We start from the raw sequence: 18,869 nt of genomic DNA, 5'->3' as shown, positions 1-18,869 counted from the left end.
GATTCGATTGTGGGCAGGAATCCGAAATGATTTATTAATCGTGGCTCACATGTTTATTTAAGCTTACACCATCTGTTCACTTTCTGCAAGTAGGTACTGCTACTAGATGTAGTTGTTTTTTTTTGCAGGGAGAGTGTCCATCTTAAAAGCCAGTATTTATTTTAAGAGTATAATCAACCTGTACAGATAGCATTTAGGCCGGGCAAAGATCCGATCCTGATCACCTCAAGATGTGACGGCATACGATCATAATGCATTTCACGTTGGGCATGAACATGCATTCCCCAGACAGAATATCCTGCTACAGATTACATGTGCACAATGAATAGGATGAGGCATTAAAACAATGTTCAATATTGCTTGAAAACTTGACAATCGTTTGAGCAGCTGCTTGTTTTATAAAAATACATATTGGCGCAAAGGATGGAAGCTAATCAAAAGATGAATGAACCTCTTGAAGTAAGAAGAAAAGTCCATCTTCCCTCAGGGAACCATCTCTGCCTCGGCTCACTCGAACACTGTCTTACCGGCCAATTAAAGACGTTGTGTCACTTGGCTGCGCTGTGCAGGTTAACAGACCTCTTGCTTGAATCAGATGGTTCTCTGATGTGGAAGTAAAAATGGTAAAAGCATACACGGAAGTTGAGGACCGCTTCACGACAGTCCAAAGAATAACAGCCAAACTCCACCGACGTGTGACAATAACCAGAAGTCGAGCTGCTTAATCCACTGTGAAAACATATTGCTGCTGCAGCATGATCTCCGTACAGCCACTGTCCCACACTGCTCTACGAGGATTACTGATTGGCTGAGTTGGTCTGTCCATGTGCTGTATCTTTTCAATTTATCTGCAAATCACTATCGTCGTCGTCGTCATCATCGTCCGGCAGGTTAGTCCATTTAGAGCGGCTTTCGCAGAAGCAGCACGCCTGGTTCACCACGAGCTTCAGTCCTTTGACACGTTTTCTAACCGTACATTGTCTGCTGCATTCCCGGCATGACTTGAAGAGCTGAAGGATGCACTCTTCATCAACGATGAACTCTGACGAGCTGAGGGAGTCAGAAACGAGGCGTGAGTAGCCGCAAGCTTATTTTCAACGGGTTCTGTTGACAAGAGTATCAACTCAGGAAATCTTCATGAGGAAGTAGGTGACATGTCAATTTTGAACAACAAATAACTCAATTTGAATCGTTCTTGGTATTATTAACATCGGCATACCTCCCCAAATCCACCAGGTAGCGGCCGTCTCCCACGCTTAACGAGGTGATGAATTCTTCCTGAATATCTGGGTGTGGATCCATTTTAAACGTATTACTTTACATGTTAAATATTTGCTTGCACTCTTTAGATTCTTTTGCGGGAGAAGGACTTTGCTCAAGTGAAGGTGACTCGCCTGTATTTTCTGACCGGTTGGTTGTCTTCCACTCGTCTTGACTCTTTGTCTTTTGACAAGCAGCATCTTTGATCCTGGACTCCTTTAAGAATAGGAAATGAAGCAGCAACACGTCGGCACAACACAATTTCATTTATATAGCACATTCAGACACTACAGCTTCACAAATTACATCAAAAACACTTATTTTCTATTATAATAAAAGAGTAAATTAAAATGTTTGTCACACAGGCATCTAAAATAGTTTAAATATATATATTTTATTTCAGCATACATCAAGTATGCATATTGTTTACATTTTATTTGGATAATTTTTTCCTTTATTTGACGGAAATACCAAAGATGTGCATTCATTTTCTGAGTCACGTTTACCTTTCCATTTTCGAAGGTTTTCTGCTCAACTTCATTTGGTGAATTCATCATCAACTGGTTTTCGTGATGCACACTTTCACTAAACAGACAACAGATTAAAACGAGGCTATACATTAAACATTACACCTTCACGTGCATGTATATCAGCAGGTTGTTGGATTCACACGTCATACTGATATTCATCATTACATTCTAGTTTAAAAATACTTTTTACTTCGTCAAATAAGAAAGTCTTCATTAACTAAAGAAAGTGTTGGCACCATGGTATGAGAGAGTGGTAGTAAAAGCAGTACTACCACAGTGTAGAAATACTCTGTTATAGACATTTTACTTTACTAAAAGAACTAGTATTACTATCAAAATATACCCCAAGAACCAAAATTAAAAGTACTCACTATGCATTATCATTTCAGAATGGTATATGTATAACTTTAAATGTAGTCAAATAAATATAACGTTACTTGAGTAAAAAATACAATATTTCCACTTTGAGATGTAGTGGAGTTATAAGTATGAAGTAGCAAGAACAAAGTGAAAGTACCCTAAAATATACACGAGTGCAATACTTGGGTAGTACTTGTCCTTAGTTACATTCTACCAGTGGTAAGTGGTACTAAAGTGAAAGCACGTGTACACACACATGGCCTGTGTCTCGCCAGGTTTCAGTAGAAGAGCTCCTGGTCCGAAGATAACGTTACAATCAGAGAGTCAGTTATCTAACTAGCGGGTTTATGGACACATAGCGGGATATGACTGATAACACGTTTCCACGCTGTGTTACGTTAGCGTTAGTTTACATTAGTCAGATACAACGACACAGAGCTAGCATGTCCAGTAGTCTAAAGCCATCTCTGACTGTTTTAATCCCACCTTGTTTCTAAACGTATTTGCTGAACCGATGGTTATTGTCGTCTTTTGTCACTTTCTCTTTTTTGCTCGCTGGCCTTCCTCCGATCCTCCTCCTGTTCCCGGAAGAGCTCACAATAACCGACTTGTCGGAAGCTTCATCCACCATGTTTGTTATTCACAGCGGACTGACGTCACCTCCGGTGTTGCAGGAACCAAACGTCACCTGTCTCCCACAGATGTAAATTTGGGACCAGTCAATTTTTTTAAATTATAATTAATTCACAATCATATTTTCTGAGGAAAAATCAATACTGCTTTTGAATTATTGGTCTACATAAAAATGTTACCATAAATACCTTTAACATGACGTTACCGAAACTAAAATAACTTTCTCATCATGCAGGATGGCACCTTTCAAATTGATGTTAGTGTATCATAGTCAATGGTTTATTTGTAGAGATTACAAGATTTGGTTGTCTTTATTACATCTGCTTCAGGAGTTCTTAAGCGTCTTTCTTTAATGTCTTCAAATTCTTCCATTATCTCTATTAACCATGTTCCATGTTATTTCCCATTTAGACTTTTCAGATCCTCCCGTCTGCGATAAGTCAGAACATTTCTTTTTAACTTTGACACACATAACAGATCAAAGGCAGCCAGACATCTACTTTATATATTTTAAGTAAATACGTTACCATTGCATTAGAACAATTGATACAAAACCATAGAAATATTTATACGTAAGAATGCTGTCATTATTGAAATAAATCATTATAAATAATTTCATCATAATAATTATCATTCGGACTAATTTGTAAGTTAGCAAATCTAAGACAAGACGTGATTAATTTCCCTCCTTCCAGCGGCAGAAGCAGAAGCTGCTGGTAGAGCTGATAACACTCTGAGTAAATTGAAGGAACAGATCCAGCAAACAGTCCTGGCATTGAAATCCCATCCCTGCATCATATCTCCTGGACAAAACCACTTTCCTTTGAATTTCTGACAGTATGTCTCAAAACACATAACATCCAGCATTAGATATTCAAATGACCATTTTCAGGAAAGGTGAACATTAGTAAAAAAAAACTACAAGTTCTTTAAGTAGCCTAGAGTTTTTGTGGCAAGGCTACTCCTGTTTTACTTGTGTATTTCCATTTTATGCCATTAAATACATTCCAGAGAGAGAAACTGTAATCCTACTTTACATTTATCTGACAGCTATTGTTGCTGCTTACATTACAAAAAGTACAAATAAAAAAATATGACGATCCTATAAAATGTGTTGTAGATTCAACGACGCACTTAGTCTTTTACACTTTCAGCACAAAAGAAGACAGGAGTACACATGGTTCTATAAAACATAATGCTGTGAGGTCCAAACAGCATAGTTTTATTGCTCAGCTTTCTGCAAGGGTACAAGAAGTTTATTACTTTGCTTCTTTATTGTACAGGTGTCAGTTACACGCTCACAGAGCAGCTGATGTGAAAAACTATGAACACATACAGTATACTGTAATAATAAATACAAAAACAGATCGGAAATAAAACATGGTGACGTTTTTAAAAAAAAAACGATTTTTTTACTGTTTTGTACTGAATTTAATAAAGTCATTCTCACACACACTAATTTGTACTTAAACAGTGAGGAGAGAGTTGAACGTTACACAGCTTGTTCTGGTTTGTAACCAATTAAACCAGCATTGAAGTCTATCATTTTGGCCAGAACTGGCTCTCAATCTATTCAGATTCATCAGATCAGGATAATCACAAATCTCTTCCTGCAGCAGGTGTTCAAAGCAACGATTTACCTTTTTTTTTTTTCTTCACTCTTTCACAACCTGCTACATTTTTGAAAATGTCTGACCAATGTTGCTGCTTTACTGGGGAAAAGTGGGATTTCCCCCGTCTGGAAGCTCTCAACCCCCAAAACTTTTGCACTGAAGACTGAACCAGCCAGAAAACATGGTGCCAACAAAAAGTTACAAAGAGCAGAAGTGGACTGTGTGCACTGGACAAACATACATGTGTGCATATCAAGAACATGTGTGTATGTGTATCTATATAGGTGTTTTATCTACATTACAAAAAAAAAAAAAAACTTGATCAGTCCATTAACTATTCGGTAAATAGAAGGAAGTGTCTGATTATAACTTGGAGCCCAAGTATGCATAATGTGTGCAAAAAATAAAAAACATGTATAATGCATTTCTTTTCTGCCTCCGAGTCCGGTAATTAAAGGTAAAATCAAATAAATCCTATTTAACTGTACAAAGACGACAATTTCATGTTGTGTTTCTCCGTTTTGTCTCATGATCACTACAAAATAAAAAAACTCTTTCTGAGTATCAGCTAACAAACTGTTCATGGTTACAAGTAAATGCAGGCAGTATACATATAATAAAAAAAAGAGAACATTTAACAGATTCTTCCAATTCAAAAAGTGTTCAAAGAGTAATAATTATGCAAATAAATAGGCTTCATATCTTCAGCGTCCATTCATGCAGAGAGGTTTTCTTTGGATGGAGGCTGTAGTGATGGCGCTGCTCCTCACTGGTTTTTGGGGACCTTTCATTTTAGTTGAACATTTTCACCGTGTAGCACCCAGGAGCTCCGCAGCACTCAACCTCCAAAATTTGCAGCTCTGAGGGTTTGAGGCCACCATCAGCATTGTCGCTTTAAAAAAAAAAATTCATGTTGCAACCAGACCGCTTCTGTGCAAATGAAATAACATTGTTGTCTTTGCTGTTTGGAAATCAGCAGCGACACAGACCTCCAGAGCAACAAATATGGCCATTCATGTCCTCCTATGAAGGTGTGTGTTGATAAGTGAAAGCGATTGACCAAAACAAAATATCACTTTGAACTGCCAAACCTTTAGGCTCCATCATGGGTCGAAAAACAGAGCCTTTCATTACAACCAGATTTAGCTCTCGTCACACACTAGCCTAATAAATGTAAAACAAAAAACAAAACTTCACCTGAGAATGCAAAGAGGTCTGTGACAGACACCGACATGCTTGCATTTAAATCGAACAGAAAGAAAAAGCAACCATATACAAAATAGCTATGCATTTGTACATATATACTCAAAAATGACAGGTGTGTAGATACTTTTTACTCCGTATTTTTCTAATGAAGTCACATAGCAAATTAAATGATATATTTCAATCTATCGTGAAGAAAGCACTCCTGCCATCGCTGCTCAGTTTGTAAAGTGCTCTAAAGTGACAAGGGAGAGAGAACGAGATACTTCTGCCTTTTTAAACTGAGGATGGGACTGACGATAGACGCCTGCCTTGAACAGCTCATCATCAAGCCTGGTCCCATCTGGACAGATGTGCCCCTTTAACATATGATCTGACAGGAGGGTGTGCTGGGTTATTCTGAGTTGGATAAAAGAAAAGAAATAAAGAAAAGCATGCATACTTGTAACTGCCGGAGACAAATGTCAAGAGAACCAGGCTCGAAAAGTGAGGTTCAATCATCTCTGCAGCTTTAAATATGGGACACTGTGCTAGTAGAGAAAATGGGGAACTCATCTACAAACAGTTTGACTTCCTTGCATACGAATGTTTAAGCATGCAGAAACACGTTTATGGCCACACTGCAGTGATTATGGGTAGAAAAAGAAGATTCACACACTCCTCCATCGTCCCTCGTTGTTTTTAACAACCCACCATGAGCTCGACCCAGAAACACCACAAAACATTAGACCCACATCCAAGACAGTCTGCATAAGAATTTCAATGATATAGTTTTGTAGTTACAAAATGACTGCTGGTAATAAAATCAGACTAATTATCAAGCATCGTTGCAAAAGAAAAAAAAAAAAAAAAAAAGAAGAAAAAAGAAGTATTCTGAATCTGAATTAGCTATCAATACACACCATTTTGGAATGAAACCCTTCAAATATCAAAGAATTACACAGAGGTAGGATGAATTTGTGGCGCTACTACAAAATAAAAGCACACCAACTCTGCCGCCATGAGGATTGGAAGGTGTATTGGTTGAGGTTAAGATGGCTAATAAGGGCAAGATATGGCTATCTGCAGTGTTAAAGATTCAGTAGCATGACAAGGAGCAATTCAATCAGTTTAAATTGCAAAACAATATAGCGACTCACTGCTCTCAGATGCCTAGGGACAATTTGGGAAAACACTTTTGTAAGACGTTAAACTGTTAGTTGATAAACTACTTCCTGATCTGACAATATTCAAAGTGAGATGACCGGGCGGTGCCGCTTCTTTTTCCGAATGCAGAAGGAGCCGTCAAAAACAACCTGCTCACTCACAACACGACTCACAGCTGGTGAAAAGAAATGCAGCTGCTCTTAACTGAACAGCTGTTACTTTGCTCTCCGTATTTCACACAAACTACACCAAAACTAAACCCAAACAAACAAATGCATACAAATGAAATGACACGGGAGGACTCTCCAGCAGCTGTTCAAACAAGACATCGATAAGGGAAGAATGTGGAGAGCGGTGAGAGAAGAGGAAGACTGCAGGCTCCGAGTGAGCCTGTCGGTGCGTCGCAGTGACAATAATAGTCCATCAGTGTCCTGCACACAGTCACACATGTTCACACAGTCACACACACAGTCACACACACACACACACACACTCTCCAACGCGTCTCTCATTCCACTGCGAAGCCACAGGTCTCCTCGATCGCAGTCAGCAGCTTGTCGTATAGCTTTTCGTAGCTCTCGTAGGGCGGAATGTCAATCCGGTTGAAGCTGGAGAGAAGAGAGAGAAAGAATGAGAATCATATGAATGAAGCTATGAGAGACAGAAGTATTGTTTTTGTGCCTGCAGGTGTATATGACACACACCAGGTATGGGCTTTGGGCAGGTTGTTGGCGTTGGCATCGATCTGATGAATGGTGAAGAGTCTGGGCCCTGCAGCACCTGCAGTCAAAACACAAACGGGACATGTCAGGTGTAGTTCAGCATCAACTTGCACTGTGAAGTTACCGACCATCATCTCTGCTAACAAAGTCTTGACACCTCTAATCTAGCCTCTGCTGCATTAGCCAAGGACGGCCACTGTTTCATCAGAGGGTTTCTTTTGCTGCTCAAAAATATGCTCCTTGTGTACACTGAATGCACCAGAGTCAGCAGGGCAGGACCTCAAACTCTAAAGTTAAGATTGAGAAAACCTTAAGGACTGGAGATCGAAAGCCAGCTAAGAGACATGTCGTCATTCGCAGAGACACGTCGTCATACGCAGAGACACGACGTCATACGCAGAGACACGTCGTCATACGCAGAGACACGACGTCATACGCAGAGACACGTCGTCATACGCAGAGACACGACGTCATACGCAGAGACACGTCGTCGTCGTCATACGCAGAGACACGACGTCATACGCAGAGACACGACGTCATACGCAGAGACACGTCGTCATACGCAGAGACACGTCGTCATACGCAGAGACACGACGTCGTCATACGCAGAGACACGTCGTCATACGCAGAGACACGTCGTCGTCATACGCAGAGACACGTCGTCATACACAGAGACAGATAAGTACCCTGTAAAGCCTTGAAGCCTTGCAGTGGGACTCTCGATGAGCCGGTAACAAACTGCAGCAGCCGGGCCCTCCTCTCCTCGTCAAACGACTCCACGGCTTTCCAAAACCACTTGACGATGTTGCTGTCGGCGGTGCAGTGCTTCAGACGGGTGTTGGACTTCCAGTCAGCGATGTCAATCTTTCCCAGGCCACACACTATCAGCTGAAGTTAAAGAGGGAGATGGAAACTTAATTAAGACTACCCGAGACAAGTGTACCTCAGGTAATAACTGTATCTTGGAAGACATAATAGATGTTTTTCGTCTTGTACCTCCAGTTCTTTTTCATCAAAGGATTTGAGCAGGTGTTGAGGAATAACCTCATTGAAGCCTTTCTGCAGAGCCAGAAACTGAGCCTCGATGCCATGCAGGAAACGCCAGCTCACATACAACCTGCAGAGAACATGAGAGAGGAGTGAGTGGGGGAAACACAGTGTGTCAGTTCATTTAACACTTGAGGGACTGAAAATACAGATTCATCCCCATGACACTGAATTACTGTCGTGACAGTGCTGTACGGTCCGTGTGTGGGCTGAAACTGAACCTGCTCACCTGACATACTCCTTCTTGGTGTCCTCTGTGACTGGGACACTCTTGCCATTGGGCTTGAGCTCATGTTGGATGATTTCTCCGTAGGCATTGTGCTCGACACAGAAAGTGTGGTCCAGGACGCCGGTGATGTCATTTTCCCTGAAGAGGAGGGAGGGGCAGGTTAGAGAGAGAAGGTATGCAGCGATAACAATCGGCTCTCAGCTTCTGCAGGAATTATTTCTCTTAATTTCATTTTTAGGATTCGGTCCAACAAAATGAAGACACACATCAGTAATCTGCAACTCAACAAGTACAATGTGCTTATATAATGTGTTTTATTGTGGTTATTTTTAGCAACTAGTCCCCTGTTGAGTTTTCCAAGTTTCTTTTATTTGCTGTAATTCATTTTATTTCCATTTAAAAGCAGCATTTATCATCTTTAACCTCCACATGGTCGGTGAAGACTCTGCAGAGATAACTAATTAACAGATTTTGAGATCAGATGTCATTAGCTTCACGGGCAGAAGAGGGCGCCACAGTCAATAGATGACTATAGATGATAGATGACAGTTGTGGTCTAGCTTGTGTGTGCATCTTAAGTATATGCTTTTTTATGTATATATATATATAAGAATTTCTTTCCTGTTATGACATGAAACAACTGCAAACAACCGCTTTCTGAATGAATTTACAAATCTACAAAATATCATCACAGCAGTATCACTTCCATACGTGTTTCCTCCAACTTTTTGTTGCCAGTGAGAGAATTTAGAAAAAGAATGGGTTGCCTAGAATCCAAAAAGTCTTACAGGATCCAGACAAGGCTGTTGTGGAGGTCCGGGTCGACAGACTCCATATCGTCCAGCGTGATCGGTTTCCCCAACAGCTGTTTGTAGAAGGGCAGAGTGAAGCCTCCGTCGATGTAGTGGCCGTGGAACACCGCCATGCCCATGATGCGACCCACGAAGTGGAAGTACGACAGGTGCTCCTGCACATTAAACAGGGATGTTGTTATAAAGGCTGTCATTCATATCATTTATTTATTATTATATCAGATTACACAGCTTCAGAGGAGAGCCATTGCTCTTCTAAAAGATCCATTTACCTAAATAAATCATTATGAAACTAACCATAAATCTCTCATAAAATCTCTTTATTTCATTTTATTCTAGTTTAGACATCAAAACAGCACCCGTGTACAAATAAATGTCCTGTTTCTGTCTGCATCTGATGACTGGCTGGATACATACATTATCATTACATGTCTTACAAAATAATTCATACCGGGTTGACAGCAGAGTCGGGGTTAATCTGTAGAGTGTAGATGTCATCTCTGGAGTACTGGAACAGGCCGTAGTAGGGGTTCAGCATCTCGTGGGACAGCAGGTATAACCATTCCCTAACACACAAAGACGGATCGACTGTGAAAAAATGTACTTTAAATAAGCATTTAAAACCACATCAAAATAAACATGTGACTAAATACCTTGCTACCCCGCCATAGTCCAGTCCCTCTTCTCCTCTGAATTTGATCATCAGTCTTTTCCAGAGATCCTTTGGACGCATCTTCATCACCTGCCGGTACGACTCCTACGATTCAACACAAACAGCAAATGTATTACAATGCAGTATGAACAAGAGCTTTACTATCTCAGAACATGACTCTAATTTGAGGGACATCACTACCAGTGTTGTCATTTTAGCGACTTTCTCGCTAGATTTGGTGACTTTAAAGAGCACTTTAGAGTCCTCTTTTCATAAAAGCAGCGTGCGACATATAGAGTGACTTTGAACTTTTCTCCTTGAAGGAAGTCGCCAGTAATTCTCAGTGAATTTGCACTAATGTGGCTCTCTGGACTGTGTTCAGTGGGTGTGACAGCCAGAGCAGTAGCACCTTCAGTCGACCAATCATCAGCCAGACAGAGACGTGAATGTGCTGTGAATGTGCGAACCAATTAACAAACACGGTTCCCCATTGTTGTTATTCTAAATGTTTTAACTATACTATCCACGATTGATTTTGTCTTGTCATTTTGGCATGATCATTGCTCTGTTCATGATGCTTGAGTCTGCACAAAGCATTTGATATTAGAGGTTGATTTAGATGCACATTGAAGAGCTGCTTGAAAAAAAAAAAAAGTATGTCATGATAGTTAGTTACACACATATATATGTATTTATATGCTGCACGTTTGGGGCAGACTCAAACCTAAAACAAAATACATATTACTAACAATAAATATTACTATTAAAGAGTATTGATCCCAGTGCATCCTGGGAATTCTGTCCTTGCCTCCCTTCATTGTAAGCCTCCCTTCAGGCTAGTTAAACAAATAGTAAGTGTATTTCCTTTTTGTCCTCTCAGAGGAGTCAAAAAGTCTCTGCGGCCACGCCACAGTAAACAACATCAGTAACAGTAACGCAGCAGCAGTGAAGCATGATAGAGATTAGGCTGTAAGACGCTATTAAACACAAACCTTTTCAATAGTCTAAACTCCAGTTATCCAACATGTTGAGCAAAAATATTTGTGTGCAAAGAGTACAAAACATTGAAAGCCGCCATTGAATCATTGATGAATGTTCACCGAGCGAAACATTTCATTTGTGTTAATTGTATGTGAACTTGTGGCACAGAACACAGACCAGAACCAGAACCATTTTAAGTACATGCACACATTTGCGTGGACACACTGCCAGCGGTGATCTGTAGCACCGGTTCCTGCACGAAAACCCCAAGTGGATCTGCAGGGCTGGTTTTCGCACTTAACTTTCCCCTTCCACAGCTGTCACGTCGAAGGGGGATGAAGTCATATTTTTCATTGCTCAACTTGTAGTTATGAAGTTATGTCTGGCCTCGAATACTTGCCACTGCTGCCTTAGCTCCTTTCCTCCCCCCCTCCCCTCCCCTCCCCTCTCCCCCATCTCTTTAGCTGCTGAAATCATCCAGAAAGAATGCCTCGCTTTGGTAGAACAAATGATTGGGAGAGCAAGAAAAAGAGAGACAGAGTAGGAGAAGTAAAGTCTTTTTTGGTGCTGTTGTGAAGGCCTTTCTGTTCTGCTTTTCCCTGGAAACCATAAAGGTTATGAGTAGTGATTCTGTGCTGCCCTGGGCCCTTTTCTGGTGCACATCGTAAATGGGGTGAAAGAATGCCTGTAAAATGCAACGATCTGCGTTTGTGAGCATTCTGCTATTGTTGTCATGGACGTGTTCAGTTTGCATGTCAGCATGTGATGCTTTTGTGAATGCCAGATGGTAGATTCTATGAACCCATGGTCAATGCACATTATAGAAAAATGTAAGGAAAGTTATGCATTTGCATTCATTCAACAGTCAACCCAACGTTTCCTTTTATGGTTTAAAGCACATCAGAAATTTGAGGTTGCCTTTCAAACAAAAACTTTGTTTGGGATCATAGTGGTTCATAATCTATACACATGGAGAGCGGTAGTGTTTGTGCTCCTCTTGAAGTCTTCTATATAAAGAGCATTAATCTACTTAAACAAGTGCATTGTTAAAAAGTCATCCTCTACATAAGTTTGTTTCTGTTACCTCAAATATCTCTTCACGGCAGACCTCGATGCGGCAGTGGCCGGCCTGGGGTTGCTGCTGAGAAAGTTCCTGCCGCAGGATCTTCAGCTTCTGCACCAGGTCCCTCTTGTACTTGGGCACAGTCAGACACTCGGCCTCTTCGGGCAGCTGGGCTGGGGACAGAGCTTGCTGAGGGACGCAGGGGCCACCCTGTTCCTTCAGCGGAGGCGGATGACTGGAGGGATAATGTGGTTCAAGGGGAGGCGTATGACGAACAGTCAAGGAGAGATTGAGGAGGAGGAGAGAGATGGAGGGAGATCAACAAGGTATGAAAGGGCAGAAAGGAGGACAGAGGGGAAAAGATGAAGAGTAACATGTCAGTACGAGTCACCATTCACCTCAACAGTAGTATTATACAGTTTGACCTAAGGTGCTTTGACTCCAGTTGAGGCAACAGATTTATACAAGAAGAAAGAGAGATATGTCCTGTAGGGAAATCCCCAACCCCTCCATCTCAAATATCCCCTAACCGCTGAACGAGGACGTTTTTGAAGACATTCCCTCTCCTGCCCTCACCCCTCTAAACAGAATCATTTCCCCTCAATCATTACTCCGGCTGTCGAGCATAAAGACGTGTCCCTGCCCACCACCAACCACAACTGGAACTTCCATCTTCCGACCACTGGAGCTGACACCCTTCCTCGTACTTTGAAGGTTAAGGGGGGAAAAAACACCAACATTTTTGTAAACATACAGTCTTGTTTCCGTCGACTACAGCAAACACTGAAGATGTCTTTCTTTTAGCTGCAGACGATAATCTGATAAATAAAGATTCCAGTCATTGCTCAGAGTTCATGTTTGCCTGGCCGAAGTGCAGCCTTTGTTTTGTAATTTAGCAATTTTCACGACAAGAAGGCAAAGTGTAGTAAAGGTGTGAGCAGGGAAGTACGCCTGTTGCACAGCGGACCGGGGAACTAAATTCAAGGAACTTTAGCTCCTGATCTTTTTTTTCTCTTGCCATTCAGGGCCTTTATATTCTAAAACAGATGAGACAACTATAAAACACAATCTTGGCAAAAGTGTGCCATGGTCAATGTTGTAGTTCTGGTCTCCTCCAGCCCTCATTGTGGTGTTGGTGGTGGGATGCCTGGGTGGGCCTCGTAAAAACATAATCCATCCCTCCCTTCAACAGGACAGCAGCCCTCATTTTCCTGTGAGGAGACGCTGAGCCAGCAGAGGACTTCTTTAAAAGAAGCTACTGTCCTCTGCTGGGAGTGGAGCGTCGAGGCTGCGGTTGGCTAAACAAAGACTGAATTGGTGTATAAAAAGGAAGGAGAGACCTTCTAAGGTAGCAGTACATAGCCACCCACTTATTCCGACACTTGTACATTTGGGTTCTCTGGTTCAGTCGGTTGAAAAAGGCCTCAACTATTTGGGCTTTCCAAACTAAACGGGTGCAGTGTTTCGCCAGTCTATCCCTGTATAATCAAGTCTGCTGCTATTTATTTTATTGGCAGGCACTAGCATGTCAAAGAAAGGGTAAGACTGCAACAGAGCAGTCCCGAAAACCACTTTAGGAGGGAGGGAGGGAAAGAAAAGATGGCCTTAAAACAAAATCGAATGAGTTGCTTTTGGCCGAGAGGCTGAAGAACCATATAATAAAGCGTAATTTCAGCGCACTTTTTTCCCCCCTTCTGAGGGCACAATGTAATTAAAAATACGTTTCGACATAATTCGTCGTCTATGGTTTCCAAACGGGACGAGCTCTGCATATTTGATGGTAAATATAGAAAATATAAGCACAGCAAAGCTGAAAATCTGCCCGAGCCAAAAGAGAGAAATGATTCCTATTGGTTTGACAGCTCGAGTAAAATACTACTTGGGGAGAAATATAACTTTGAAATTCAATATCAGAGCCAAAAGGATTTTATAATTGTTATTCCAAGGTGGAAGGAGCAGAAGCTAAAGAAGTCAAGAAATGAAGGAGTGAACATTTGCCAGAACTGGGTCAACTGCACCTGAACCTGCAGAGTCATGATAGTCCTCCATCCTCTTACTGTATTTGCAGGGAGGCAGACTGTGTGTGTGTGTGTGTGTGTGTGTGTGTGTGTGTGTGTGTGTGTGTGTGAGAGGTGAGGGAGTGCATGCACAAGAGTGGGTGCTTGTGTGTGTGAGAGAAAGTGTATTTCTTTTTCATGGCAGCTGCCACAGGTGGGCTGTAATGAGTGTTGGGTAGGTGTAGTGGTGTTAAAGTCACACCAGCCACCCCAACACACCCACTCTGCCCCCCCACCCAGCCTAGAGAATCAAAGGGCCCTTTATGAGTCTGAGTATCAGCTGCTGCATTGCTCTTTTACACTTGCCTGAAAAGCAGGGGAGGACAGAGAGGTTGGCCAAACAGTGAAGTCAAAGTGTGTGTGCGCATGCATGCGTGTACAGAATTATTTATTTGGACAATGTTTGTGTTTGGCCAATAGATGTGTGATCTGTGTAACATTGTTCCCACCTACCAAACTACCACATCAGCACCTTTCAATTGGTTAAAAAAAATACAGGACGTACAGGAAACAAGCAGCAGACACTGGCTTCTGATAAAAATATGTTGCATTTGACAACTCTTCCCGAGAATAACGAATGAAAGCTTTGCAAAATGTTTAAATTGGAGAAAACCATCTGCGATACTTTCTTGCTTTATTTTGACTTATAAATCATAATGTATACGGCATATATGACGGCAAAAAAGCAGTTCGCGCCGACTGCACAGTGCAGTAAATTGTGCATGCAAATAAAAATATGGATTTAAGATTTCAATTAGCCAGACCACGGCCCTGTACTCCCGTTTACTCCGATACAGACGGCCCTTTAATGCAACATGCAGACAGATCTACCTTGCTATACAAATACATGCTTTAGATGACTGGAACTGACTGTACCATCAAGTTACATGGGAGGTTTGAAAAGTACAGTTGATATATCAAATACTGTATATATTGCACACACACACACTATAATTTGCATTTATATTTATCTTTCCTATGTTAAATAAAACACACACCCATAATGTACCATAGTATATAATCTCTTCTAAAAACATCCAATACAAATATTGATATAAATGTCATGAAGATTTATAACTTGGTTGGGAAAATACCTGCTGATGCCCACTAAACCTGAATCCAGCAGCAACTAAAAATACCTTCAGCAAACACTGATGTAATCTTTCAAACATACACTATGTGCTGGTGCAAAGGAGGAAGCTCAGTATGTGAGAGACAGTGTGGCAGACCACAGTAATGTAGCCGTGTCTGACTGTCTGACAAGTCAAGGCCTTCATTAGTCTAAGGGCAACGGCAACGGGCTCGTCTGAGTCACCTCCACACCGAGATGCCTCCTGGAGGATCAGTAGGCTGAGGTGCACACAGCAGCCTCACAACGATGTAATGTCAAATCTGTTCCACGACATCTAATCTTACAGACATCACACACCGTTTCTACAGACTTGGGGTAAAAGCTGCACCCAGTAAAAAACAAAGTGGGTTAAGAGATACGAGGTTAATCCAAAAGTGTTCAATTCTGTTCTTACCCCAAAAAATTGTCCACAGTTTACAGTTTGTGTGTATACACACACACGCACACGTCCAGTATGTGTTAACAGGCTGCTGTCTCCTCCATGCACCCCCCATGTGGCCAGTGTAATTCTGCTTGCTGTTGTTTTTGTTTATGGGCATGCTGTCGGTGCGTCAGGTGTTTAGAGTTGGCTACTCACCCAGTAAACAATCCAACATTATGTCTGTTGTTGAGAACATTAAGCAAACCCAATAAAATGTTAAGAGCCCTACATTTAAATTGCGCCACGCAAATCTATTCTAAGACTGCTCTGAGGAAAATACTTACTTACTTTACTCATGTTTCAAGAGTGTTGGACATTGCACATTTAATGCTGTGACACTGTGACTGTAGACAGAGTTTGTTTTTATTTTTGTTAATCAGTGTGTATCACAGAAAACTGCATTAGAAATTGGCTTGTTCATTTTGACCTTTTCCAAGTTCTAAAACTTTGTCTGGACTCCTTCAAATGTCTCCTAATAAGGTCTCAGCCAAGCAGTTAATGATGCTGACTGGATAACATAGCTGAGCTTCAACTCACACATATGGATACTATTTGACCAAATGACCAGATGTTGATTTCCCAAACATGTCCGTCGTGCCAGTCGCTGTTATTGAAAGGGGTTTTGACTAAGAATTTGCACTAAAAAAGCAAAGGGGGAAAATCTCCACATCTCTCTGTGTTCCTCTTGTTCTAATGATTCCTGCCTCACACACTGGCAGGCGAAAAGTACACGGAGCTCCCGGACAGCCAAAATACACGAAGAACAATCCTAGAATTCAGTTTATCATATCAGGGATTTGCATTGCTCACAGGTTCCTTCCATACAAATATCACCACTCTGCTAGTTGTCATTTTCTCTAAACTACTCAGTAGAAGAGCTAACACACTGCAAAAGAATCTATATGAAAACTGGTGCTAAGCTAACAGCTGCTGTGCTAACATGCGTTTAGTATTAGTTTCCCGAGCGGGGTCAGCCTCACTAGGCGTCTCTGCTGGCTTAGCTGCCTACGAGATTATCTTCAGTGGAGGCAGACTGCTGACAGACAGCACAAACGCACTGAAAGACGGACTGACAGCCCCAGACACAGACAGACAGACAGACAGACAGACAGACAGACAGACAGACAGACAGACAGACAGACAGACAGACAGACAGACAGACAGACAGACAGACAGACAGACAGACAGACAGACAGACAGACAGACAGACAGACAGCCAGTGTGTGTGTGTGTGTGTGTGTGCGAGTGTGCGTGTGTGTGCGTGCGGCGTGCGTGCTGAACTTGAATGACATCCACATGAAAGTCAACCCTGAGGAAGGTTATGCATGTATATACACAATACACGTTGGACATTTCCCTGTGGAAAAGTATCTCAGTCAGCATTTTTGCTAATAGGGTAACGGTGTGTGTGTGTGTGTGTGTGTGTGAGAAGCTTTGAATGACTGCCTGCTGAAATTGCTTTATACAGACGGCTGGGGCGAGTGTACGAAAACGTCTGTCTGTGTGTGCTGATCGCAATGTTCACATGCACGCATGTCATAGAACATGTGCAAGTGCATACACAGTGTATTGCCTGCATGCAAGTATGTGAACACACATGTAAGTCTGCACAATTACCTGTGTGTGTGTGTGTGTGTGTGTGTGTGTGTGTGTGTGTGTGTGTGTGTGTGTGTGTGTGTGTGTGTGTGCGTGTGTGTGGGGGTTACCTGAGGTTAGTGTTTTGGCTGTCCATGGCCACACGGGAACCATTTGGACTTGGGCTGCTCGAGGAAAACAGGAGAACAGTGACGAAAAGACAAAGGAGAAAAGGGCACGAAAATAATGTGAATGACAGAGAAGAGGATTGGAGCATTAAAAAAACAACATGGGACAGGATTAAACAGGACAGACGGGACAAGAAGAGGAAAAGAGCAGCAGTACAGAGGGGACAAAGACACAGAATGCAGGTTGATTGATAAACAAGAAAAGGAGAAGAACAGCAGAAGAAGTCAAAATACAGTGAGAGGAAATGGATGAAGAGATAGCAAAGAGTCAGTGTGAAAAACAGAAACAAAGGAGGAGGGGAAGGGGGAAAAAAAAAGAGGAAGAGAAAAAATATAAAGTGAGATTAACGAAACCAAAACAGCCATCAGTGATCAGATTATTCCAGCATCCACAGACAGGAGTCATCATTTCCACTTCCAGGATGAATAATGTGAATGTAAAGCTATTTTTTTTTTGAAAACAATAAGCTGATAACAATCCTACTAACAAAATCCAAACCAAGACCGACAATACAGTTGTGTGTCTGCAGTGTTTTAGAGCATTAACGTATAAAAGATGCACAATGAGAAGCATCGGCTCATTTGTTGTGTTTCCCTAAAGAAAAATGTCGGATTTTCTTTTCCAGGTCATTTGCCTTAATTTGCCAAATAAATTAAACTCTTTGCACGTTGAGCTTGTTAGAGGGTGTGTGGTATTTTAAATGGCTTCAAAGTAAATGGCTGTAATTTATAATACCTTGGCTGCAGTTGTTTTACAGCTATTCTCTCTGTGTTTTTGTCCCCACTAGTTTAAGTTCTCAGGGTAGAGGGGACCGTTAAACATGTGTATACAGCAACATATTTGACCATTTCTGTTTTGGAAGAGTTAAAGTGTTAAATACTGTGCAAACAGCAACTTTTTCTGTGTCCTTGGTAACACAAATCTAAACCACAGCCAAGTGATGGCCTTGAATATCCTGTCCTGAGGGCCCAAAGCATCAATGATTTACACACTCACTTGAGCACACGATGCAGGTTAGCAGATAGTCGCGGGTCTGTGAACTGCGTTGTTCGATTGTTGTGATCGACAAAGTAGACGCGACCTGTGGCCGTGTTTCTGATCTCCCAGCCTGGTGGCAGTGGACCCAGCTCCTCACAGTTCACATTGCTTAGGTCCCTGAACAAAGACGGTGGAAACCATTAGAAAGAATGATCCGTGCATACATGCAGACATGTACAGTAAAACAAACCAAACAGCGTTGATCA

At 41.7% G+C, this 18,869-nt stretch overlaps 2 protein-coding genes across 2 annotated transcripts in view; both read right to left on the bottom strand.

Moving 5' to 3' along the window:
* Positions 1-71: 71 nt before the first annotated feature.
* LOC306696116 (uncharacterized protein) lies at positions 72-2,784 on the bottom strand. Its single transcript, XM_079159638.1, has 5 exons — positions 2,637-2,784; positions 1,767-1,845; positions 1,395-1,476; positions 1,220-1,286; positions 72-1,050 (listed from the first exon to the last, which is right to left on the bottom strand). The coding sequence occupies exons 2-5, from the start codon at positions 1,815-1,817 to the stop codon at positions 840-842; spliced, it is 411 nt and encodes a 136-aa protein (XP_079015764.1). The 5' UTR covers positions 1,818-1,845; positions 2,637-2,784; the 3' UTR covers positions 72-839.
* Positions 2,785-4,189: 1,405 nt separating this feature from the next.
* The window catches only part of LOC306695974 (E3 ubiquitin-protein ligase SMURF2-like), a 53,020-nt gene continuing 38,340 nt past the window's right edge, over positions 4,190-18,869 (bottom strand). The window contains exons 10-20 of the mRNA XM_079159433.1: positions 18,622-18,780; positions 17,568-17,621; positions 12,273-12,486; positions 10,209-10,312; positions 10,007-10,121; positions 9,532-9,710; positions 8,744-8,881; positions 8,464-8,584; positions 8,154-8,355; positions 7,450-7,525; positions 4,190-7,353 (exon numbers count right to left, since the gene is read on the bottom strand). Of these exons, the coding sequence (XP_079015559.1) occupies positions 7,254-7,353; positions 7,450-7,525; positions 8,154-8,355; positions 8,464-8,584; positions 8,744-8,881; positions 9,532-9,710; positions 10,007-10,121; positions 10,209-10,312; positions 12,273-12,486; positions 17,568-17,621; positions 18,622-18,780 (1,462 nt within the window). The 3' untranslated portion in view covers positions 4,190-7,253. The remainder of the gene's footprint in view (positions 7,354-7,449; positions 7,526-8,153; positions 8,356-8,463; positions 8,585-8,743; positions 8,882-9,531; positions 9,711-10,006; positions 10,122-10,208; positions 10,313-12,272; positions 12,487-17,567; positions 17,622-18,621; positions 18,781-18,869) is intronic.

The sequence above is a fragment of the Pholis gunnellus genome (assembly GCF_910591455.1).
Source record: "Pholis gunnellus genome assembly, chromosome: 5".
Classification (NCBI taxonomy): Eukaryota; Metazoa; Chordata; class Actinopteri; order Perciformes; family Pholidae; genus Pholis; species Pholis gunnellus.
This window is presented reverse-complemented; position numbering and strand designations above follow the sequence as displayed.